Raw genomic sequence first — 26865 nt, forward strand, 5'->3', positions numbered from 1 at the left:
GTAAAAAGATGGTACATTTTATATTTTATCTGACTGGTGAGATGATACTTGCTTACATGTTGACACAGGAGAGACAACAGAGCCAGGCTGAGTAGGTGACACTCTCGGGTCATTTTGCTGATGTTGAGTCAAGTCTTGTTCTGAAATGAGAAACCTTAGTATAAGATCAGGCAAGGGGAAAAACAGCCTGATAGTAAGGCACCTCTTACTATTTTTCTTAGTGAGTAGGTATGTCTTAATTTGTACTTTATACAGTCCAGTCTCACATGTGAATGTATCCTGAGATGGTGCTGTACAATAAAGTCTGTAAGTCTGTGTAACAACACCATTTCTATTAGCCAGAAAAGCAGCACAGTGACACTGACGACCAGCTCTATTATCATAACTGAATGTTGAAAATGTTTCATTCACGCAATCCCACATCTGCTCCTGTATGGGTCAATATTTAATCCTACCTGCACATATTCCTTGTCCCGTTTGGATACCTTCTCCAAGCAGCATCTCCTGCAGCAGGCTGTCTATTTTGGCTTCACCAAGCAGCTGCGCCAAATGGAGAGTCTCCACCATCTGCCAGGTAACACTCTGCAGGGCCGGAAGGGTCAGCAGAAGTTCCCCAAACCTTCCTCGCTGCTCACATGTTGCTTCCTCTAGAAGAAGGTGGGCCTGGAAACGCAACTGTCGAATCACCTGAGGGCTCTCAAGCCCTGGACAGTCTTTAAGGCAAAGGGTAGAGGATTATATGTGTGTGTAAAGGCTGAAAATGAAAGTGTATTAAGTAAATGTTCTTATTAGGGAATTAGTGACATATATTGCAAATAAAAGAAAGAGCCAGTACTGTCTCTCTAAATTACTGTTTTTTAGATAAAAAAAATATGATAGATAAAAAAAGAATGCTGTATGTTTTTGAGCTACATTCCTACACACACAAGCAAGTTGTAAAAGTCCTTCTGTTCCAGATGGGACTGACCTGGGGCAAAAAACACAATGGCTCTGAGGCAAGCAAACTCTTTGTCTGTGATGTTCAGCTCCTTGAGAGGTTTGACCAGCTCTTCTTGTATTCTAAAAGCCACTCTGGACACTTCCACCTCCGCTCCTCTCAGTGGGATCACAAAGTCGTTACCTATTCAGTGTTCGAGAGCATATCCAGCAGGAGACAAAATTATTACATACAGGCTGTACTTAAAACAGTTTCCAAAACACTTAAAAGAAATGAAAGAGAAAGTCATCAGAAGTTTGTGTCCTACCAAGAAGAATGTGATTGCTGTAAGGAAGTGAGCGTCTTGCTGCCCCTAAAATAAGATGTTCTGCAGAATGGGTTCGTAGCAGGTTTACCTGGAAGCAGTCATACAGACATCAAATGCATCCTGGGAATGAACCATCTAAGGCAGGGTGTCCAAAGTCAGTCTTGCGGGTTTTTGGTGTATCCCTTTTCCAACACACCTGGCTTTCATTAAATGGATCCAACAGCCAATGAAGTTCTGCACAACGACTGATTAGTTTGAGTCAGGTGTTTTGAAGCAGGGATACGTGGAAAACCTGCAGGATTGTGGCCCTTTAGGACCGGAGCTGGACACCCTGAATTAAGGCATCAAACACATCTCAGAAATGTATTCAGTCAAGCAGATTTCTAAGACAAACAAACATACAAAAAAATCAGCTATTGATACTTATGATACTTAATCCTTTAAAGTCATGTGCTTGCATGAAAGGTCTTTGAGGTATTTAGTCCTCCTTTTACCCTGTCATCTATTGGGAGGCCACAAAACTCTGGGATGTGCTTTGCCCATTCCACCAGCAGGAGGAGTTGCTGCTTCATGGACTCGAACACATCTCCCACACAGGCTATCTTCTTAGTACTGATGTCATGACTCTGAGGTGGGAGCAAGACTGGGAACTAATGAGGAAAAAACACAATATGAGCTCAAAATAAGCTCAAGTGACAAGCAAACATTTAGAGGTAGCTGTAGTTAAGGGGATCTGTACACGCAGGGAGAATGACAACAACAGTTAGTATACATGGACAGAGATGAGCAACAGAATGAAGGAAGAGGATGTTTTTCTAACAAATTAAGGATCGTGTGTGTTGTGCATTTACATTTATATCCCTAAACAATGTGGTCCTCCCCCTCTAGTCTCAGGGCGAGGACCTGCTGTATGTCTCTAAAGTAGATCTGAATGGACAAAAAATTTAGAGCAGAGCTGGCCCAAGGCAAAAGCAAACGATGCAGCCATTTTGGGCCTCCATGCCACTAGGGGGCACACAAGTTTGCTTGATGTGTAAACATATCTTGATTAAAAAAGTAGTAATGTTAAAATAATGGTTGAAATTACAACTACACTATAAAAAAAAACTCCAATATATACTTTTTTCAAATCATGGTTGCGTGCCAGCTTGCAACACAAAACGAGTTTAGCAAATTATACATGCAAATAAACTCATTCATTCATTCATTTTCTGAAACTGCTTAATCCGATGAAGGGTCGCAGGGGAGCTGAAGCCTATCCCAGCAGCCCTTGGGCGAGAAGCAGGGTACACCCTGGACAGGTTGCCAGTCCATCACAGGGCCACACAGAGACAAACAACCACTTACACTCACATCTATGGGCAATTTAAAATGCATGTCTTTGGACAGTCGGAGGAAGCCGGAGTACCTGGAGAGAACCCATGCATACACAGGGAGAACATGCAAACTCCACACAGAAAGGCCACTGTTCGAGCAACGCTCCCTGCTAAGGATCAAACCAGTGACCTTCTTGCTGTGAGGCCACAGTGCTAACCACTATTCCACCGTGCAGCCCTGCAAATAAACTGGTATATGAAATGAAATGAAATTACACTCCCGGTGCTGAGATGGTCAGGGGGAACTCAAAAAAAAAAAAATCTACTTATGGTTCTATACAGGCTTAGGCTTGCTCTGGTCCAGAGAAAGTGTTGTACGTATCCAGTGATAATTATACTGTTTAGGCACACCTTACTATTTTTCTTAATGAGTAGGTAAATAATAATTTGTACTTTATACAGCCCAGTCTCATATGTGAATGTATCCTAAGATGGTGCAGAACAAGAAAAAGCCTGTAAGTCTGTGTAGTGACCCAATTTTCCTTACTCTGTTATCTACAGTCCTTGCTTACATCTCCATATGTTAGCATGTTGGTATAACATCATCCTGTCATGATGTCACTATTGTATCTTGCTGCATACATAATTATGAACAGTGTCATACATTCAACTCTGCTAAATTTAGCTGCAGTTATGTATGTGGAGGTGAGAGAGGGAGTCAAAAACATTATTAATTAAATTGTTAATTTTTTTTTTTACTTTCTAAATTTTTTTTCATTTGCAGATGTTTAACATTAGGGACTGAAAATGCACTTTTTTGGGGAAAAAAAAAGCACTTGATAACAGTAGATTTCAAACCCAGACGAAGTTTAGCAATGAATGGGCCATGATTAGATGAGGTACTTCAGCAATTTTATCCTTTTCTTCAATTGGAAGTAACTGAATCCAACCCACTGGGAGTCTGTCTAAAATGTAACTTTAGTACTTTTCATCTCTGTCCTTCATATAAGTGGTTTCCAGAACCTGAGAAGGAATACGCTGGTAATCATATCTAAGGAAAAAAAGATCTGCTTTTGTCACAAAACTTAGCATGTCAGCTCATTACCTGTTGCACACTGGCCTCTGCCAGTAGCAGTGCACTCATAGACAGAGTGCTCGCTGCTTCTCCCTTGGCTCTGTTATTGCTGATGCTGTCTCTCTCATTCTGAACAGCTGGAGATTGAAGTGAAAAACGAGACATTAGAGAAAGCTTTTTGCTTTTTTCAGGTCTACTTTGATCCTGCACCCCCTTCAGACACACACTTTGAGAGAAACGTCTCACTTAAAGTCTTTTCTTGGTAATTTATTGGGGAATTGTTGGAAGGTTTTATGAAAAGGACCTACATTTCTATTTTAACTTTCATTTAGATATATGTGATAAAGATAAAAGAAAATACTATTGGAATATGTTTGTATTTGCCATTTATCACTTTCTGTCATCTCGAGCATACACTGGTAGAAAGTGTAAAGAAGACAGAAAGCTGCACAGCAAAACAAGTTAAAGAGATTTAGTTTAATTTGATTGTTTAGATTTTATTATAGCCTCTTGGATTCATGAGTAAAAAAATAGAGTTGAATATGAGGTTACTTGCCTGAGATTCTGCCATGCTAATGGTCATGTATGCTGGCCACAGACTAATTTAAAAAACTGCTACACAAAGTAAAACAACATGAGCAAGTGTCAATGTGTTCATTCATCAGAAGCTTTCTTGAAGTGAGCACATTGATCTAACTAGATGTTCAGAAGGAAAAGCTGCTGGACCCTTCTGTATGTCACTGATACACTGTTGCTCCTGATGAATCTCCTCTGAATCAGCAGTTATGTCTGGATTTGGAATAATCAGGTGCAGCATGTTCAAGTATAACAAGACAGGATCCGGGTAATGTGTAATACTTTATTGCAACAGCTGTTGTTCAGGTCAGAAATGTTCTAGCATGGAAATCAGACAAATTTGTCAGGTAAAGCTCTACATTTGTACCCCTGAACTTTAATTCAGTGAGTTGGGGGTTACATCCTGCTGGGAAATATGCAAAACTAATATTTGCTTATACTCAGGCATGTTAATAATTCATTTGTGGAGGCCAAATTCTTATGATTAAATCTCCCTGTTTATCTGTAACAGCCAGTTGAAGATAAGGCCAATGAACACAAACAGTCATGAAGTTAAACACTGACATACTCTTTGTTTCTCAAGCTAAAGACAATTCCTTGTTTTTTTTTTCTTTTACATGATCAGTGTTTGAAACATTTGACATCACAATACTGTATACATGCAGGCTGTTCTGTAACCTCAACAATGAAAACAACTTGTATAAAATAAAAACAGAAGCCTTTTGTTCTGACCTTCTTTTCTCATTCCTGCTTTGAAACATTTGCGTAGTCTGCAGTACCGGCACTGATTCCTTTTGTCTTTGTTCACCACACATTGCCTGTTGAATCTGTAAAAATGTTTATGAATCAGAACAAATTAATATGATGTATTTTCCTGAAAGAAATTTGGATTTCATGAACAAAGAGCTCTTGTTCTGTAAACAACTGAAATACAATCGATAAATTGTATATTATGTTTCTATAAAGTTATTTATAAATGACTAAAAGTAGATGTTTTGTATTATCCTTACAAATTACACAACTATAACACACATTTTTGATCCATCTTCTAAAACCTTACATAATACACATTACAACTCTAGCACTGCAAAGACTTAGGCCCAATTCCAGTTCCTTGCATAAAAATATTCTTAAGACCTAGCACAATTTTACAGAGGTAAAATGTCCTTTGTCCTTTAAAATTGAATTTGGAGAGGTCATCCAGTCCATGAACAGGGGACCATTTAAATAGCAAAATGTTAAAACAAACAAACAAATAAATAAATAAATAAATAAATAAATAAATAAATAAATAAATAACTTAAATAAAGGAATAAATAAACAAATAAGTGAACAAGATAAAATATGATGAAACTAATTAGACTGAAGGAAATAAGAAGATATTTAAAGGGAAACCTTTAATCTACAAATAGAGAGTTTGGATGAAGTGATGGAAGGACTTAGAATCAGGTGTTTGGTTTGTTGTACTGGTTTTGGTTATAATAGCAATATTAATATGGTAACACTTTATGCAGAGAAGTGAGCTAAAGGTCTGGTAAGTGCTCATCTTTATCTTTTTTATATTCAACATCCCAACATTTTAGAATGTTCTGTGAAGCCTATCTAGAGGTGTAGGGCCCAGGGTAAGTGTGTGTGACCTAGTAGCAAAATAAGACTTGTGTTGCCTTTTGACAAAAGTGGACAATTCTAACACTAATAAAAACTTGACACTGATTAAAATAAAGATATCGTTCTCAAATTGCAAATCTGTCACTAAATTGCTTGAATGTTTTATACTGGAACTTTAATATTCAAGAAAGACCCAGCCAACAGTTATTCAAGTGACATTATTAGTTGCAATTTATCAGACTTCACTAGTTTCCGCTTGGAGCCACTAGAGGCTTTTTGCAACTTTTATTACATATGCAGCGGCGCTCCATAGAGCCTATAAACAACGTTTAACATATGAAATTAATAAATGTCACATATTGGAAATTCTGGGCTTTATGATCTGACACTAGATGCAGGATTAGTCTTGACACAATATGTTGTTTCACTCTCAGCACAATGGCTGATTCTTTTTAAAAAAAGACCTTGACATAAGAAAAAAATCCACTGCCGCCACATCTTGTGTGTAATGTCTGCCTCTAAGAATTCATTATAAAATGTCAGATGTTTGAAACTATTTTGAGAATAATGCTAAGGCAAAAGTATAATGGAGCTCACCTGCAGCTGTATGTGTGGTTGTTGCGAATTGTCCTTCTGAAGAAGCCTTTGCAGCCATCACAGCTGGATGCACCATAGTGTTTACCCGTGGCTCTGTCTGCACATATGAAACACTGCACCCCACCTCCATTAGCTTGCGACACTGATAAAGTAGGTGCTGACACTGGTGCATCTGGGGAAGATCATAGACAACATCCTTAAACAATCCCAGATCTCTGATGAAGCACAGTTGTCAGTAAACATGCCGGGAGAAAAGGCTGATTTACACAAGATCAACTGACGCATTTAATAAATTCCTGGAAGTATCAGCTTTTCAAAAGGCAGCCATGCTCCATGATGGTGATTATAACTCATGATCTCTTTCATCAGTGTGAGCTCGTAAAGAACGTTATTCCACCTCTAACAAAGTAGGTTTGTCCATTTGCACAGCTTTGGAACAACAGACTCACCTGGGTGTCGTTTCACAGGCCTGCCAGGTACAGTGTGATGATAAGAAAAGCAGAGTTATACAGTTGGTAGACTTATCACTGCTTTATGTGAATGCCAAAGGCCTCAGAGGAGCTCTGCCAGTTATTACTCAGATGGAGGAGGAAATTCCCCATTTAATTAAAACAGTTAGAGGCCAGTGGTGAACCAAAGTCCACTACTCTCTTCTGGCTAATTTTACACTGGGCACTCAGTCTTCCCTTCGCCTTCTCCACACTGCATCCTGCCAGTGTTTGATTGCTGCTGCAGAGACTGTACAGACCCCAGGCAATAATGTCTGCAAATTGCACACTTCGTTTAGGCAGATGAGGCAGCTGGGGATTACAATTTAACAAGGAAAATGCTTTCTGTGGTCAAAGATCAGTTAGATTGAATTAAGAGATTAGATCAGTTTGCCTTGCAGTTATCTGAATTTGAAGCGCAGCTTTCTCATTTAAAACTGGCCCGATTTAACTCAACAGAGGCCTAATTAGGATAAAGACCAGGGATTGAACCATGGAGAATATTTCAAATCCAAACTGATATTGACTTGAGAAGATTAGTGGAATTACACAAAATGAGATTTCCAGCAATCTTCATAATTCATACAAAGAAATAAATCTTCTTGAAGACAGAATGAAAACCACCTTGTTTTTTAATCTTTTTTGACTGAGTGACTTGACAATGTTGAAAAGTTAAAGAAAGTCGACCAGCTAGGAAGCAACAAACAATAATCAGCTAAAGTTAAATTGAAATAATAATTAAGTGGAACCATAATAGAATATATTTGCAGTGCAGTTATTTTTCTGGAAAAAAGTCAGCACTCAGGAGGGAAGTGCTGTAAGAGAAAATGTGATCTTCATACCTGCTGTATTTGTTTGAAGTGATACCAGCATTGAGATGTTGAAAGGTTTTGTGTCTCTTGCAGTAAGGATGGTCCCAGTAAGCCTCATGAGTCCGGCGAGGTTCTGCAGTTTTCAGACCACTTGATCTGCAAAACTCCTCATGTATCAGTATTAACTGGCAGATCGTGCACTCAGCTCAGCCACTCTTTGTCACACCTCTCAGGTGGGAGTCAAATTCCCTCTCTTCCTGACTGTTTTCTTTGTTTGTTTCTGTCTTCTTGGTGCACTCCTAATCCTCTTTAAAGTGTCACTTCTAATGTTCTCGTGGTGTGTTGCAAAGCTCACTCTGTGAAGACCTGCTTTCAGTGACCTCTCAGAACTGAAGTTGGGTCCATAGTTAGTTTGCTTTTCCCTCAGTCCATACAGCATAATGAGGGGAAAGTTCAGAGACAGATAAATAAGAGTCACTGTAAGACCAACAAATAGATAAGACACGTGAGAAGGACCCTTTAGTTACATGTTGTGGCATTTTCTTGTCTTTTCTTTCCTTTTTTTTCTTTAAAGGAAGATAAATGGCATTTTTAGAAGTCAATACAGTCAAAGAATTGTCCAAAGGTTATACGCTCTTTCTTCCTGTTTTTTTTAAAAATTGAATTTTAGCTCAAAATCTTCGTACTATTCTCTTTTCTTTGGGCAATCAATATAACACAGACGAGGGATGTAGCACAAACAGAGTGGCAGACGAGAAGAGTGCATGGTGCCAGATTAACCTTTTGTTTTATGTTTGAGGAAAGTGATACCATAAAATGCCTCATTGTAGGGGGCACATGTGACATTTGTTTACAGCACATCGCTTTTTTTTGTCTCCCTCTGTTGATAAAAAGCATTTTAGTTTCCTGATGAAGACGGGCTACTCGCTTGCGCTCACCTTTGTTCACAAGGATGGAAACATATCTTTGGTGTTATTGATCAGCACTACTGTCCTTCTTCATATAATCTAGACTCTCTTGATTAAAACGACACGAGTATGCAAGTTTAATCTCTACTGAATCTCACAAATATCTTTACTGTCTAGATAGTTTTTCAACAAACTCAATGTGCAAATGTCGTGTCAGGACATGATAACCTGATAATAATTCTGTCCATTTTGTTCATGGCAATGCTAGAGCATAAGCTAGCATTTATGAATAATGTTAAAAGCAAGTAATTCAGTCAGTTTTTCAACACGTGAATAAATACAATTTTATAGATACAAAATCAAAATGTGCACATTTTTGTCAACTGGATTGCCTTTCTCCTAACACAAATACAGCATAGAAGACATCATACTTGGGATGCTCACAATACACTGTAAACCAGAGTGTACACTGGGAAAAAACTCTAACAAAGTAAATCACAGGGATAAATTTGAACATAAGCACACTCTTTTCTCTTTTGCAAATTATAACAAATTATATGTCAGAGTACATATGAGCTTCCATGGTGATGATATCCATCATACTTTGGTGTAATGGGATTTCCTGGGTGAGTAGCACTCCTTCCTTCAGTGTCGTGCTAGGCCGTAGGTCAGACCTCCCCTGGCAGTGACTCATGCACTTGAGCTTTGTTTAGGTGATTGATGGATCATAAAATCACCAAGTCGTAACAGGACTGCAGAATGGTTTGCTCTGGTTCTTGAAACTCTATCACAGAAGAGTTAAAAATGACCCATGAATATTGAATGTCTAGTTTCAAAACACACCAGAGTAAAGAAATATATTATGCCATGACCATTATGTTCTGCAGTATATAGCTCTATCTACAGATACTTTAGGTTGCTGAAAATTTAATTTCTTAATTTATAATTTTCCATCACAGAATAAAACACTGATGAGTTGTGATAACATGAGGTTAATTTAATTCTGTTCACTTGTATTTGTCAATTTCCTGTAAGATAAAGTCAGTCATTTGGATGAATCTCAGTCAGACAGCTGTTGAGACAGTTTTTTTCTACCCACTAGGGGGAGACAAAGTACACTACATGCAGTCAAATCAGCTTCAGTTTTATTCATAAGCTATCTGTGCAAGAGTCAAATCTTACTAAAGCTCAGCATCACAAAGGCAGCTCTAAAACTTATAAATAATAGCATAATTTGATATTTGTTCCAATATAGCATCTGTGTTTTGTTTTATTACTTTAACTCACAAGTTATCAAAGTTATCAAAAACTACCAGCATGCAAACATATGCTTATTTAAAATTGATCTCAGCATTCAACATTGAAATGGGTAATATTAGATGATGCCTTGTTTGGATTTACAAAAGCGCTAAGAATGGCATCTTTTCATATTTTCATCATACATTATTAGAACTTAGGCTCAAAATTATACTTATGAGAAAACAAACAAACAAATAACTGCAGCAGAAAGCTCCTTTGTGCCAAAAAATGAAAAGACCCCCTAGTTTTTGGACCAAGTAAAATGGGAAAGGGAAATGATTCAGATAGTAGAATATGCAGATTTACACAACCCTTGCTGGGTTATTGGGTTATTTACACACTGAGATAAGATTTTTCCTGACTGCCTCAGGAACAAAGGAATCATCATATCAGAGTGCTGCCATGAACTGCTGGGAGATCAGCCAAGCTGGTTTCATATTGCTATTAGTGTTAGTGCTTTTCACCAAGGTCCTCTGAAATCTACACATTTAAAAATGACTAGAACTGGAAACAGGAGGAAGACTATGGAGAGATGAGATAATAATTAAAATGATTTGTTTTCAGTAACCAAAAGTGTGTTATATTTGAATAAGTAAATTCATTGTAGCAGTTCTTTAAAGCTTTGAAAGCAGTTTCATGTTTTGGGACTGCAGCTGCCAATGCAGCGAGTAGATTGGAAAATGTGAATTTATAAATGTGAAAGGAGAGATGCACCAAAATTTAGCACAATCTCAAACAATATAGTTTTTAACCACAGGCACATGTGGAATGAGAAAAGGACACTTACATTAAGCTTTGGTAACTTACCAAGGGACGTTTCAGCAAGCATTCAGATAACATCTATAAAAAGTACATTCCTGAGATTGAGGTCCAAATATTGCCATGGCGGTCATGTCCATGATAAATGAATGTAGAATCACAATGACAACTGGAGAAAAAAATCCTGCCTACTATAGGTCACATGCAACATATGGTGCAGACAAGTCTGAATAAAGATAATATACAAGTAATTGAAATATAAAAGTAAATCAAAAACTTTAACACTATATCAAAAGACAGAGGCAAGAGCATTAGACTGGGGACCGGCACATCTTCACAATGATATCCACGGTAAATCTCAGGGGATCCCATCAACAGCAATTATGCCAAGTTTGAAGAAAACCCAGAAATGCTTCATTACAGGATAGAAAATACAGAATTAATACCAGAATCAAGTTTGGCATTTCCTTTTCAGATAAAAGCTTATTCAGGGAAACATTTCTCTAGTCCAGGAAAAGTTCTTATTTGTCACTCTAAATATGATTGATATAGCTAGATCTAAAAAACCACCTGAACACAATAGAATGATAAAGATTCAAAGATTAATATGATATGCAGTAAAAAAACATGAAACCCCGGCTTTTGGATTTGATTCAGAAAACAGTAGGTATATAAAACAATGCAAAAAAAATGGCCATAAAAACATGCTAGTGATTTAGTAGGGCGATAAACAGTGGAAGGGTGGCTATTCATCATCAACGCTCGCTCACCAGGAGAGAGACTGTTGCAGACAACACCATGTCTGGAGGCATTTGAGGCCCTGCAACCTGTTTGTTCCAACGTCTTCTCCAGATGGACACATACAGATCTTAGATGACTGACATTTAACTTGGGGACTGCGAATTGGCAACTCAATTGACAGAACGACTGAGGCAGAGATCTTGTTAGTTGAAAAGTAGAGGATCGAACTTGAGATGGCTGAGAGTAGCGTGGTCTGATCACGTGGAAGAAAATTCTATTGTGGAAACAATATGGAGCAATACTGTAGAAATATTGCAGAGCTGTATTACTTTACCTGAGACTGCATTTAGAAAAAATTTCTTCCTGAGTTTAAAAGGATCATTTTCTGTTTTTTGTTCTTTAGCTTCCAATAGAAAAACCAGGTTAACAGGAAGCAGTGACCATAAGTTTAGCACTTTGAAAAAAGTGATACTAAAACTTGACTAGACAAAAACATACATGTTTGCAGCCATTATATTTTAAGATGGATCAGCCCATTTGCTGAAGAAAATATTAAATGAAACTTTGAAGTTTTTACCTTTTAACACCAGATCCAAGAAGAAATGGACAGAAATGACGGATTATTTGGCCTATTAAGAAAATGTAACAAAATAAATGAAAAAAAAAAAAAAAAAAAAAAATGCATTTATGTTTATTACAGCGTGCCAGAATTATTATGGTGACAAGGTATCCATCAGGGGACCGGTATAAATACCAGACTTGCTCAGGCACAAAGGGTTTTAAGCCAAGCGTTTAACATGAAGTGATGAAATAGAGTTCAGAAACAGTATTACTACACAAGTTTCTAACTCTCTGTGTTTCTGACTTGTTTTGATGGTAAGCTGACATTTATTATATACGTTCCTGGAGCTGTCATGTGACAATTGTCACTTTACAACTTGGTGTTTACGAGCAAGGGGATCAATTGTGATAAAACTGTGTTTTGTTTTATTTAACTGCATCACACTGCAGCATCTGGATGACAACATAGCAGACGCTTTGAACACCCCTTAACCCTAACCCTTACTCTGTGAAGTTTACTTACCTTGTGACCTTTTAAACACCTGATTACACGATATTGACCTGAACAGATCAGATCATCCCCAGCGGTGAAAAATAATCAAACAAAACAAAACAAAAAACTAGATCCATTCAAAACATCAGGATCTTTATATTAATTAATTTAGTTCTTAATTCAACTGAGGATTCGGGTAGCTGGGGTGGTGATTAAATGGAATTAATTACAATAGTTGTTAATTGCAACTAATGAAGTTATTACATGTTCCTAAGAAGTAACAACAATTTTTGATTAACCTGCTGCTTCAGCTCTATTAATTATGTATGAGCGATTTGATCACAAGAGGACAACTTTCCAGTAAATGTGTGGGTCTCAAGTGACCACTCGACTGCTTTACTATGTAATGAAAATTCTATCCATTCAATGAGTGTGCAGGTGTGTCCAAATCTTAAAAGCTGTTGCATGCATGCACACGCTGTGGTTCTTTATCGGTACAAAGCAGCAATGCATTTCCTGTCTCCTCTCTGTGGTAAACTGGCAGCTTAGAGGAATTCAGTTGTGTAGGTGGGGTTTCTATAGTCCAGGACACATTGTATATACCTGGCGGAAGGATGGGTCATATTCAGCCCAGACCTCTTCTGAATGGGGTCTGAGAGCCTGACACTTGGAGCTGCATATGAAGGTAATCACTCTGATTGTGTTATTAATATCTCCTCAGTGCTTTCATACCTAAACTAAAGACTGCTCAACTGTGATCACTGGATAAAAAAACTTTCATTCATAAATCAAACATGCTGTCTGTCACAAAAAGTGTACGCAGATGTGACTGTTATTTGAACCATATAAATCCAAAATAAGGGGTATTAGCATGGAGTATATGACTGACCATGTAGTGTTGGGCAGCTGTTAAGTTTTTAGGTGGAAAAGGTGTGTGATGTTTTTGTGTGTTCGATTAGGCTGGACACAGTGAAGGAACCAACTGTTTATTAAGCTTCTAAAGTGTATTAAAATATTTGAATTGTGCAGCTTACAAGGAAAAATGACTTTGTCAAACATCATGATATTTCCATGTAATTATGTGAGTATACATTTAGGTTCACCAGTTGGTGGCATCATTGTAAGTTTCTACTGTTTTCTGGTTGAAATTGCTTCAGTACCAAGCTTGTTATAAGTGGACAAGTTGGGCACAAACTGACCTTTCTCCTAATTTACTTTACCAGTTGGTAAAGGTTCATAAAATATTGCCTACTGATCCAGAATTCATCTGCAGCCAATGTGGAGCATTAAATTGGTGACAGTTTTTCCCTCCTTATAGGTGAGAAGGGATTATGGCAATAGTTCCTCACCGCCTCACCTTTCAAGTCAGCTCCTCAGTTTGTTTCTTGTCTTATAGACTTCTATGTTGTGACCACACAGAGAATATTACTTGCTCAAGTTTCTTTTTGGCACTAGTTAACAGGAATGAAAAAAATGGGTGACATCAAAGCCTGCCATTTCAGTTCAATGAGGCTCTTAGAGTCAGGGCTGTCATGGTGATTATGCCCTTACATGACATCCTTTAAAGTCTCAGGGTCATGGTGTTACTATTGCCTAGAGACTTTGAATGTCCTTAAGTGCTGTTGATTAAGTAAGTTAAGATGTGGGTTGAATGCAGTGCTGCTAAAACAAGTTCAAGAATGACTTTAGTCTAAAACTCCCTTTTGCCTCTTTCCTTGTCAGAAGGAATAAAGCAAGTCTGTGTGACTGGTTTCATGCCACACATCTGTTTTGAGAACAGTTCTTGTTCTTCAAAAAGGGAAACTCTACATCCTACAATGTCAGAAAAAAGTCGGGGCATTGAGTTTCAGTTTAAAGCATTACCTTAACATATTTGCTGCCTTTTAGCTGCCAGTGAAAAACTGTTTGATAGCTAAATGTCTGATATTAGATCATTATTTTCCAGCTCGTTGTAATATCTGAACATGTGCACAACTGCCAAGAAAAGGAAAACACAGAGTACTGTGAAGAATGATTAAAAAAGCAAGAACTCTCCTTTTCCATGGTCTTCTGTGAACCAGTTTATAATTAAAACCACTTGTTCCCAAACCTGTACTTAATGTTTCCCATTAGTCACATTTGAGGGATTACAGATAGCACCAATGAAAGTCAAAGATCAAATGGAAAATACAGATCTGTGAATGGTGTGGCTTGTTTTATAGCCATCACATTTTTTTCTTTTCAGTAATTTTGAGAGATTAACTGGCACTGACAAGGTTTCTAACAGCCACTGACGAATGAAGAGGATGTTCTTCTAAAAATGGAAAATCTGGAAGGTTATTTTCTTTGCATGGATTGCATGGGAGTTCTTCAAGGTAAATGAACTGGTAAATACAGGTGTGCAGAGTATGATTACTCATTTTACAAAAAAAACAAAACAAAACAAAACAAAACAAAACAAAACAAAACAAAACCATAAGAGAAATCTCTTGGTCCTCTAAGGATTCTCTAACTAATGCTCTCTTTCATAGACATGGTCTCCTAAAGCTTCCTGAATGTAATCTCTATCAAACTGCATGCACAACGTATAATGTTGTTTTTAGGTTAAATACTGGATTGTGTAATGTGTCATATGGTATTTATTTTATTACATTTGTATTACCATATGGGTATGTACATTTTTGGACCATACAAAAATTTGTATGTCTCATTTGTTTTGTCTGTTCACAGTAATGTGACTGCTCTATGTAGGAGCCAAATGGAGATGGGTTTAGTGAGTCCTGACTTCTGGACACCCATTATATGTAGCTCCCACTTTGGGTTGGTCATAGTAATAGATAGTGTTGACTGAGCTGAATTAAGACGATGCTACACTATGTATTGGGTGGTGGTGTGTTAGGACCCCTGTTTTACAGGCTTGTAGCTTCTAAGGATGTTCCTTTTTTAAGATTAAAATATGGTTGCAGCTATTTTCAGTTTGATCGTGTGTAATTGTGAAAATATATAAGTAAATAAAAAACGGTCAGTTTTCATTTTGATCACATTATTACAGTTTTTTAGAAGAAATGTTTTGCTCTGAGATGAACTATTTTTTTCTTTTATCAGTTTTTGACTTAATTACTATGCTGCTGTGATTTTCTTTATGTTTAAATCAGTGCACATAAAGTTCCACAGTAAGCAGCCATCATGGCATCATGCTTCACTACTATTAACTGTTTACACATCCTACTTAACACTTATTGTCGGACACTGTGCACTTAATATCCATCTACTGCTACACAGATCTATTTATTTTCTCATTGTTTCGTTGTACTGTTTTTTTTGTTGCCAAGCAATACTTTGATTTCCTCATCTGGGGGTTAAATACTTTTATATGGAAAACAAATAGTAAGAATTATGTCCCTGCTATAGTTTAACATCCTTTAGCATTCATTCATTCACTCGTTCATTTTCCAAACCCACTTGATCTGAGTGAGGGTTACGAGGGAAGCTGGAGCCTATCCCAGCAGCTTTTGGGCAAGAGGCAGGGTACACCGTGGACAGCTTGCCAGTACATCGCAGGGCCATCCTTTAGCATGTCTGTATGAATTATAATTTTTTCAGAATCCCTGATGCAGGGTTAGCACTGCTGTCATTCAGATATCACAGATCTTCCTCTTTATATGTTCTCAAATGTTTCTGGACAGAACAAAAGGTAGACTGGACAGCCGCTGCCCCCTCCTAAGATCCTAGAGAAGCCCTCCTCAAATATCATATGCACACTTGGTGGACCTGATAGAAAGTCAGTGTTTTTGAAAAGCTTGCTTTCATTAGGTGGTGTATATGTCTTAGGTCTTGAAATCTTCCCTTTGTGTTTTAACTTTTAGAAATGTTTCAATTATTTTTTAAACCTACCCTCCTACAGTGTTATATCAGGAGTGTGATTCAGTTTTTAAAATGCAGTAAAGTGTATTATTGAAGTAAAGCAGATGATAAAATCATTGTTCTTACAAAGGGATTGATTAGTAGCTGCAAAAGTAGTGACGGATGAAAGACTTGGTAATGTCCTGTGTAAAAGGGAGGGAAAGCGGCGCTGAGCAATGAGTGTGACTGTGGGCCCATTGTAATTATTATTAAGAAGTGTAACAGATAACAACTAAACACTATATCACAGTGATGGCACCGCACATCAATCACCTCTCTGAGTTGTCATTTTTGTATGTGAATAAGCAAGCTGTCAGCTCTCCTGCAGATTTTCAGAGATGGAAGAAGGAAGGAAGGAAAAGGAATGAATGTACATTAGTTTCTAAACTGAGTATGAAAGTAATTTTCCCTGCATTTCAAAATTGTGGCATATTTATGGGGTAATACTGCAGGACCAGGGCTTTTAATCTTATATACGGAACATATTGTTCGCATCAAGCATACAAAAGCTGAAGGCACAGCCATGTGATCTTGACCTCGCAGCTGAAAGGTCAACATGTATGAGGAAAATTGGATTCAGCATTTGTGAGAGCTCCACAAAATTAACAAAAAAAGTTATTTAAAAGAAAAAGAGGACTATGACTTGTCCTGAAGTTTAATTTTAAGGAATGTAATGGAAACTATCCTGTGCAGAACAAGAAAAAAAAAAACCAAGTTGTGTTTGTAAACTATCAAAATGTATGTCTTTTTAATACTTAGCTCCCTTGTTTGCCTATAAAATATATTTACAGCCTTCATCCCCACATAATATTAAAAATAATACTAACATTAGTACCTATTATTCCTCCTTTTTTATCCTGAGGAATTAAACAGTCAACCAAGGGAACTTCAGTACAGATAATCAAATATATAATCTTTTTTTTTTCAATATATGAAAGTCAAATACATAAATTCCAAAAACAGTTGAATTCTGATGAGATCGCTCTCAGCTATTGATCCCAGCATATTATTCTAATCAGGAGCATTGAAATAATGCTTTATACTGTGTGTGAATTATGATGCTAGATGAAGCAAGAGGCCTCTTGACTACAGAAATGTAACTCTTGGGGTCAAGTCAAATAAAAATCCAGTGTCCTTTTACTTTCCTCCGCCAAATGTGAAATAAATAAAAAGAAAGGAAAATGGCTGCTCTCCTGCCTTTACCTTTGGTCCCTTGCTCTTTGTTAAAACCATATCTCTGCTGCTCCATTGCCCCCAGCAACATTAAATCCCATTAAATTCACCTTCATTAAACCAGTCCTCTCTATTCCTTGCAGCAGCCCTGGTGCGGGCCTCTCAAGGACAGAGCAGTAATGAGGGTGGACTGGATTTAACCTTGAAGAGTACAGGTTTTCATTTCCAAATCAATAACTTATGGTTCAAAACTGCCACTAGATCCAGGCTATAATTTTCAAGCATTAATTGCTTGGATTAGGTTTCTCCAGCAGTGAAAAGGTATTTAGCTTTAAGCTGCAGTGTAGATACTGCATTTATCATTTTGATTTTTTTTTCTCTTCTTGAAATAAGAATTGACAGCTTGCACATTTTGTGTGCATGTGTACAGTTTGCTGCACAGATGGGATAACTTAGGAAGATTATATTTCAAAGAGTCTGTGTGAGTGTAAATAATTAGGTTGTTGGTGCAGTTTTTTTTTTTCTTTTTTTTTTTTTTTTTACAATAAAACCAAGCAGGGGATTTTATACCGGACTGCTTTTCTTCTCCTTTAATCCGTCATTGCCATAAAGTGTCATCATTCACTTTAAGGAGGCAGACATACAAGAAATCTCCTGCACAGCAATGTAACACAGGTTTTGGCAGCCACCTGCTGTAATATGGGGTTGGAAGATATGAATTATGAATGAAAAAATTAACTTTTAGGTGATAGGCAGGCAGCAGGGACAAGCTAAAAAGAGGAAAAAATTGCTTGACCTCAGTAAAGGAGTGAAATTGTTTCATCTCCTTTAATTTTCTGTGTTTTGTTGGGATACCTTTTGTAGTGGGCTGTACTGTCATTCTCATATGATTGTATGAAAGACATTAACTTGTCCTGCGGTGATAATTTCTGCCCGACATTTTCATAATATGAAATATCGGATCTTTTCATGAAATGGGGAGGGCTGAGGCTGTGGTGATCACTGGAGCTTAATTTTTTAATCAACTTCTCTTTTAAATGAAGCTTTATTAAATTATAAACTCACACAGTGGGAGTAGGACACAGGCAGAGTGTAAAAAATAGCTTTGCCAGATAATTAAATAAAATTATTAATATGAAAAAATCCCTCTCTTCTAGCTTAGACTGGAGAGAATGGGAAGGAGACAAAGCCCATGAGCTATTTCATGCTTCGCTTTTCTTTCATTCTTTCTCATTAGAGTTTCAGGAAATTTTCAATGTAAAATTACAGAAAGAAGAAAGGACTACAATGTCTGTAAGATGTTTTTACGGATGGTAAACGGGGGTTCAATTTCATTCATCTTTTTCTGAAGACTTGCATTCTGGTACTGTGTGCGAGAGCTGAATGGGCTTATTGTTGCCGCTCTGCTAAAGAAAATAGATCTACGAGCTCAACATAAAGGATCCAGCAATAAAAGAATGTTTGCAAATAATTTCAGAGTTTATATTTGTAAATCAAGTTTTGTCTCTGCAAAAAAAAAAAAAAGAGCCCAAAAATTTGCAGAAAAAGGATCTGCATGGTTGTGAAAGAGATTTGCATTTGTGAAAAGCATAAAAAGTCAAAGTTTTTTTCTTTCCTGCGGGACTCTGAAGTGGTGGCTGAAAATTTTGTCTTCAAATCTCAGTATGACTGAATGATTGCAAATCCAAACTGTCCAATCAGAGAACTGTCCTCCTGTCCTTCAGTATCGCTGCCTCTCAAAGGGCAGTAGATATATTCAGTAGAATACTTCGATAGTTTAACATCATTTTTATTGGTGAGCTGCTGAAGACTTAGAATCTCCACTGGCAATTATCATATATTTTACAGATCCAGCTGTAAATATAAAGCATGCAGTTGCAAATTACACATCATAAGTGGAAATAGCCATGTTTAATTTTTTTATTCATTAGTTTATTTGCCAGGGCCAATGTGTAAAAACAACAACAAAAAAAAGGTAAAAAATGTCTTACACCTGATAGCCTCAGCTAGTTTCCATCTGCAGTCCCTGCAGTATACTCGTTTAAATTAAATATAGTTACTGAAAGCTCCACTCAATTTACAAAATGCAGCACGAATTTAAGATTTGTTTTCAAAAAAACAAAAATAACAGCTGTTATACAGACAATACTTTCTGATCTTGGTATAACTTGGCAGGATGCCTTGCATAGAAACAATTAACACAACAAATAAGAGACTTTCTTGACTCAAAAATCCCTTGATGCAGAAGAGTTTAAAAAAAAAAAAAAGTTGTATCAGAATTGCTATCTAATACTTAGGATCGGATCAGGAATTCCTGGTCCTAATGGATTTTTGGATCAGTTGTAGATTTAAAAAAGACAACTTCTAAGTTGCTTCCTTTGATTTAAATAATCAAATGCAATCCTCTTTCTATGCTCTACTCAAAACTGTTTAAACAAGAATGACTGGGAACTTTTATGCTTATATTCATTCATCCATCTGGCATGACATGCAAGGTCACTCCCAAAATCTCTGGAGCAACTTCAAAGCTAAAAATATGGTAAATCTTATTTCAGCACCTAATGTTGTGTTTAAAGTCACCACAGAGCGTGTAGTTGGACTAATTTAGTTAGCCCAAACGTCTTCCAGCCAAGTCTGTGAAGTTTTACATTTGTGCAGTATGTTGTGAAATTTCTACACTTTTATGTCTGTTTGTCAAACTTTTTTTTTCTTCCCTCTGATTTTCAACCCACTGGCAATGTCTTGTAATTAGATTATGCTACAAGAGTAACCAGAGTCCAAAATGCCAATTTGTGTTCTTGACGGTGTCAAATTTGTTGTTAGACTGCAGTCCAAAAAGCACAGGTGAGAGCGGTAAAAGTCCTCAGGCAAGCACTGACTGCCGCATTAGTTTCTCTATCATTCCCATTTTCTATCCTCTATTTCCTCTTTACCATCAGACATTAGAGGCTTGAGAGGATAAGCGAACATGTTATTCAAGATCCAATAATCTAAGTAAACACAAATATTTTTAAAATGTTGTCTCCAAGGTAACCATTTTTTAATGACTACCAATGAAAGCGTACATGAGAATGTGCTGTTTATTGCAAGTGACAGCTTGTTATTTCACTCAGCGGTCACACTGATTTCTGACCAAGAGGTCAGTGAAGTTTGTTCAGTTAGTTACAGAAACAAGTGACATAAACATTTATTTAACAAATACTTTGTGATTTTTGGGTATGCGCCATTAGTGAAGATTGTTCCAAAGTAATGTGAAAAATACTTTTGAGTGATTCATCTTGTGCATGCTTTCCAAACGTTTAAAATCCATTCATTATATATAATTAAAAGACTAACCGTGTTCTGTGTTTGAGGAGTACGGAAGAAAGCAGGAGCGACCAGCTGCAGGTAATTAGAGCTGGCCTGGGATCCAGAGTAAACATGGATGGTTTCCACAAGCAACAACATTTACAAATGCAGAAGAAGGAAGCTACTGAAGTATGTTGCAGTTGGACTGGAAAGTGTAGAAGCAGGAATCCAGCAGATGTTGAAAATGAAATGCATGTGCCATATGGCTGACAGGACAAGGGTTTATTCTTCTGGTGATGGAGTCTAGAGTTATTGAGAGCTAAAGGCAGCTGTTCTTAGTTAATACTTGCAGTTTTACATTCAGCTAAAATAAAGAAATACAAATATCAAAAGGAAACTGACTTTAATTTTACGTATCAGTGTCTGCTACAGTTGTTTGTTTAATCAGGTCTGAATAGAACGATTACCTGTTAAATTATTTACTTTAAATGGTTGGCATTTATTCAAAATGAAGAAACAGATATCATATAAATTCAGACTATTAGAGGGATTTTATATGTATGAAATTCCAAAAAAGCAAATTTGCTCAGCCAAACACAGCAACCAGACCATCATCCTGCTTGTTTTATTGCTGGACAAGACATGAAAAAAACCAACAAAAACTTAAAATGTTTGGATGAAACTAGACACACTGAAAACACTGAAAGCAGTGAAATGCTCGAAGCAATACTACAGAAGTCGGAAGAACCTTAAACTATTTGCTTCTGACATTTACTGAGATAGATCTACTTTTTGTTATGTATTCCCAGGTACTGAGATACTGCAGTTCACCACAGCTAGATTACACATGTTTACCGTTGTACAAAAAGGTTCATAAACAAAAGAAAAAAAAATGGTATGACTGATGGGTACAAATGTAGCTCTTCTTCTGCTGCTTCTGTTGTAAGCAATAACTAATCAGCTTCTCCTCGTGTTGTCCTGCTCTGCTTAGGAGTGTTGCAAAATTACTGAGCTTTAGGTTTTTAATCATGAAAAGAATACAGTTATAATAATTTCTCCAGCTCCTCTGGAAAGGTTACAAACCAGTAGGGAATGAAACTGCACTTGACTCCCAAACTGAAACTACTGAGAACATGGTTAACAAGAAAAAGCCCGGAAATTGATTTATTTTGTGTGTGTTTGTTAGTTGCAGTCTTATCATTTTTAGGTCCTAAAAATCCAAAAATTAAGGAATCGATTTGAAATATCTGGGAAGACCTGGTAATGGCTTTGTATTTGCCCGCTGGGTTTATGTCCTGTGAAGTAAAGAAAGTGCCCAAGAGCTTTACCATTAGGATATTACTCAATTCATCAGTTCAAGTGACCACTTGTGTGAATTTCTTATAGACTTGTGGAGATTTCTTTCCAATAATAAACCTTTTTATTCATTTTTAATTTTAATTTAATTTAATTTTATTTGCACCCCTGCGACCCTTCATTGGATTAAGTGGTCTGGAAAATGAATGAGTGAATATGAAAACAATTGATGTAAGAAGATGGAAAAACAACAGCAAGAAAACAGATTGTGCAGGTAAAATAAAAACTCCTCATAAGGTTATGAGATATCTCATGTTAACTTAAAAGAACAAAGTACCAAAACATTATACGAGAAATAAATATCACAGAAAACAGAATCAAGTAAATGTATCAAGTATATTACAGTCAAACATAGAGATATTTGCCACCTCTTTTTTTTTATTTCATTTTTCTAGCTGAAATAGTCTTACATTAAAATACTGGATGTTGTGTTATCCCATGGTATGTTTTTTTTTTTTTTTTTAATTAAAGTGGAACTATTATGTGCATTTCAGGCTAATTTATTTTTATTTCTGAGCCCAGAAGGGCTGGGGTTGATCGAGTTATTGCCACAAATTGCTTTATTTACTGCAGATCGACCCTCTCCGTAGGCTATCAGATCAGCTTGTGGGCAAAACGAGTGGATTGAGACTTTTCCGCATTAAGCCCCGCCTCCCACCAGATATAAGTTGCCACTGATTGGTCAGCTGCCACTGCTCTACATCGGGAGCGCACACCGCATCTGGTTTCGCCGTCATTGTAACATCTCATAAACAGAAGGATTAGGCTAATATGAACTCAATAAAATAACAAAATACAATGTCAACACACAGCATACAGCCCTACATGTTGGAACCTGAATCAGACCCTGAAAACAAAGTGGAAAACAGCAACCCACAGCAACGAATGCAGCAGGATGTCTCTCTTTGGTAAACTCACCAGCCATCGTTGGAAATAACTTTATCCGACATTTTCCACCCGCCTGATGTATTTGTACATGCCCTTGTTAACCAGTAGAAGGTAACCAATCACTGAACCTTATCCCCCGGGACGTCACAAGGATTTCCAAGTAGAAAAAACTCTCTAAAACGACCCGTTTTTTCGTCGCCATGGAAACTGAACAGAGAGAGTGCTGGAACTCAAACTCAAACTCAAACATGCGTTTAGGTGATAAAAAAACAGTGTCATTCACATGTCTGATGAGGATTCAACACTGTAACACTGTAGAAAGCTCAGAAAACTCGAACTACCATAATAGCACCCCTTTAAGCTTTTCTCTGCAAGAGATGCCTTGCCTAAATGTTAGCACAGTGATTGGTCAGGATGTGTCTCCAGCTTCTCCAGCTTTCAGTAAGATGTCTTTCTTCTCATGAATGGCTGCTCGAAATCATTATTTGCTTCTTGTCTGTTGCAGTTGAAAAATGTCTGTAGTGTTTCAAATAATTTTAAGATATTTGAGCGAATGTATGCTGGTATTCATTGTAACTCTATAAGTGGTTGGCGCTTCTAAATAAAACATTTTCTTTTCTTCTTTACTTTTTGGTCTGTAGAAAGAAAATGTAGGTTGTCATAAAAAAAGAAGGATTGATTAGAGAAAAAACATACATTTTCTTTTCATCTCAATGTTATCATTTCAAAGCAATTATTTTCTATGGAGGTCTTTCATGTTTTTCTTTTAATCTTTTTATTCTTGGAATGCATCAAAGAGTCAAACATCTTTTGTCATTAGAGCTGGGTATTTTTTTTTATTTGTTTGGCTTTATTTATTTCTTAAATTAAGAAGAATTTCATGTTTGATTTGAAGTTATACATTGAATAAAAACCCACATTACAACTTCAAATGAAAAATTCCATAAAAGTTATGATTAGTTCCTGCTTTAACTTAAAAGATTTCTGTTCCTATTAAATAGAATAAATATCAGTGCATCACAGCTCATACGCCTTAGTCTTCTGCCGTTTTCAACTGGGTGTGTACTGTCACACCACCCACTACAGGAGTAGTTTATGGCTGTTTCAACACACTTATTGGTACAACTGGGACTTTTTTTAGTTGGGGATTGCAACGTTCTGGTGGTCTGGGTTTGCTTTCACACTGCACTTACCCAGATGAACTGAACCTTCTGAATAATGTCCTCCTGAAGTGGTACCACATTGAGAATTACCCAGAAAACCTTTGCCAGTCCACTTCCTACATTTGGTTCACTTGCAGTAAGTTGCAGTAAGTCACTTACCTCAGGACCAAAGACAATTTCCTCTTGTCACTGTTTCTGTTCTTTTTTGTATTTTACACTCTTGTGATCTGTGTTCACTTTTCCCTCTTATGGGACTTAAGGTTTTTGGAGAAAATCTCTGAACACACAGTCAAAAAGTACCAAGTAAAGATGTAAATAGTAAAATAAATATTTTATAACATTTTTTGCTATTTTTTTTTTGTGTTTGTTACCAGTGCTTTTAAGGTTTTATATTAGCTATTTGGGTTGTCTTTACAAATAAAGCCTTGTCTTGCCTACTGTTGATTTATATTGTGTATTTTATTTTCACAGACTTGTTGAGCTGTGCCAGATAACATGATTCACATTATAACCCAAGTGCTGGTAGAGATTGGGAGATATACATTATGTTTTTGATGTTAAATCACTTAAAAAGCAATGGTAGTAGGGATGAGCGAACGGTCAAATCTTCATTTAAATAAGTGATATTTTTTTTGTTGCCAGCAGGATATTGGACAACGTTGAAGCCCTCCTTTTCCCCACAGGTGGGCTAAGATCATTAGTTGAAGTTTTTGATGTGTTTGGCCTTTTGATGTTCCAGTGTACTCTTTAGGCACCATGGCCTGAAGGATATTTAATATCGCAACTACAAATTTCCAGTTAGGAATGATTTGAACTGAGCATGTGTTGAAGAAACAGCCATTTAAATACATTGGTCATGGTTAAAGAGGCATAAAATGAAGCCAGATTAGACTGAGCACCTTTCTCTGAAGGCTTGCTCTGGTTGTGAGCGGGCAACCTGGGGTAGCAAGACCCTGCAAAACTGCTCCTGCTTCTAATTCATTAAATATAACTATCAAACACTGCTGAGAATAAAACTTTCCCTTGGATTGATTCCCTTCTCGTTCAGCATCGTGCTCATCCTGCCATGTAGTATCACGGGGATTGTCCTATAGACTCAATAAATTCTTATTTGAAAGTGTTCATGGGAGTTTAAACTTGGTTATAAATCTGCCCATCTCTAAAGTTTAGAGTAACAGGAGATTTGTGTATGTTTTCATTTCAAATATTGTCCCTTTGTTTTCAGAAGGATGTATGGACCTTTTTCATTGCAATCATAAAAGAGCTTCGATCACGTCCCTCCAAAGAACCTGTCTGCAAACAACTGATGATGCTCATCTCCAAAATATTCAGCCCCCCTATTTACTATTGTATGTAGCAGGTCTATGCAGAAAACTGAAACCGAACAACTGAATGGACATGCAGAGGCTCTTTAATTGATACTTATTTTGTGACAGGGACACTTGCAACAATAACAAAACAGATGCGTTTTCATCAAAGTAATTTCAAACTGTATACTTTGTATTTTGAGATCTGATTAATGTCTTATAAAAAAATAATAGTGTGATGGGTAATATGTTTTTCCAGACAGAGATTTGTTTTTTATGTGTGGCATGGGTTTACACACAGTATAGTAGTGATAAGAAGTCTGGTTCTTTTCCAAGATTCAGCTGTTTTGCTTCAGCTTCTCCAGACAGGCTGGCCCTTATGACTCCTAAACAGCTCTTCACTTAAATGTTATTTACACGATGAGAAGTAACTTTTTTTTTTTTTTATTTAGCATTTCCATAAATCCCTTGTTTTCATCTTTTGTTGAAAACAAAATGGTTATCATTTAATATTTTCAATAAACTTAATTGAACAACAGAACATAGGCTTACAAACTGAATAAATGAAAGCCAAAATCTTAGCAAAGAATATCAGAAATACTTTTTTCATGAGGGAAAAGTATTGTAGTAGCTTTCTTTTAAAACATTATAACACCTTAGACTTGCTAATTTAAAAAAAACCAAAAAAAAACCCCCAAAAAACCCTCAGTTTCCCATCTCTCTGTCACTGTGTCCCTGGCCCCGTACCACCACACTCCCAGTTGGAGTGCTGAGTGTCATTCTTGATAAATTCCTGCTCAGGTTCGAACTAAAGGCTTTCCCAGACAGGGCTTTTTTATGTCCTGTACATAGACAGAAACATTCAGGAATATTCATTCATTCATTCATTCATTCATTTTCCGAACCGGGGAAGCTGGAGCCTATCCCAGCCGGCTTTGGGTGACAGGCAGGGTACACCCTGGACAGCTTGCCAGTCCATCACAGGGCCACACAGAGAGATGAACAACCACACTCATGCTCACACTCACTCCTAGGGGCAATTTGGAGTGACCAATTAACCTATCATGCATGTCTCTGGATGGTGGGAGGAAGCCGGAGTACCCGGAGAGAACCCACGCATACACGGGGAGAACATGCAAACTCCACACAGAAAGGCCACTAACCAAACCAGCCAAGGATTGAACCAGCAACCTTCTTGCTGTGAGGCCACAGTGCTAACCACTGTGCCACCGTGCAGCCCCATTCAGGAATATCAGACAGAAATATTATTAAACATAATAAAGGCTGTGGTGAAATTTTCATATTCATTTTGTATGACTCGGTTTTACTCA

The 26865-nt window shown here is 37.1% G+C and overlaps 1 protein-coding gene across 1 annotated transcript in view; it reads right to left on the minus strand.

Annotated features, from left to right (window-relative positions):
• The window catches only part of hnf4b (hepatic nuclear factor 4, beta), a gene marked incomplete at both ends in the record, with an annotated part of 56386 nt that overhangs the window by 18552 nt on the left and 10969 nt on the right, over nucleotides 1-26865 (minus strand). The window contains 7 exons of the mRNA XM_079263160.1: nucleotides 456-713; nucleotides 968-1120; nucleotides 1245-1332; nucleotides 1739-1894; nucleotides 3666-3772; nucleotides 4944-5038; nucleotides 6417-6588. Coding sequence (XP_079119286.1) covers nucleotides 456-713; nucleotides 968-1120; nucleotides 1245-1332; nucleotides 1739-1894; nucleotides 3666-3772; nucleotides 4944-5038; nucleotides 6417-6588 — 1029 coding nt within the window. The remainder of the gene's footprint in view (nucleotides 1-455; nucleotides 714-967; nucleotides 1121-1244; nucleotides 1333-1738; nucleotides 1895-3665; nucleotides 3773-4943; nucleotides 5039-6416; nucleotides 6589-26865) is intronic.

Source organism: Telmatherina bonti (genome assembly GCF_933228915.1).
Source record: "Telmatherina bonti genome assembly, chromosome: 1".
Classification (NCBI taxonomy): domain Eukaryota; kingdom Metazoa; phylum Chordata; class Actinopteri; order Atheriniformes; family Telmatherinidae; genus Telmatherina; species Telmatherina bonti.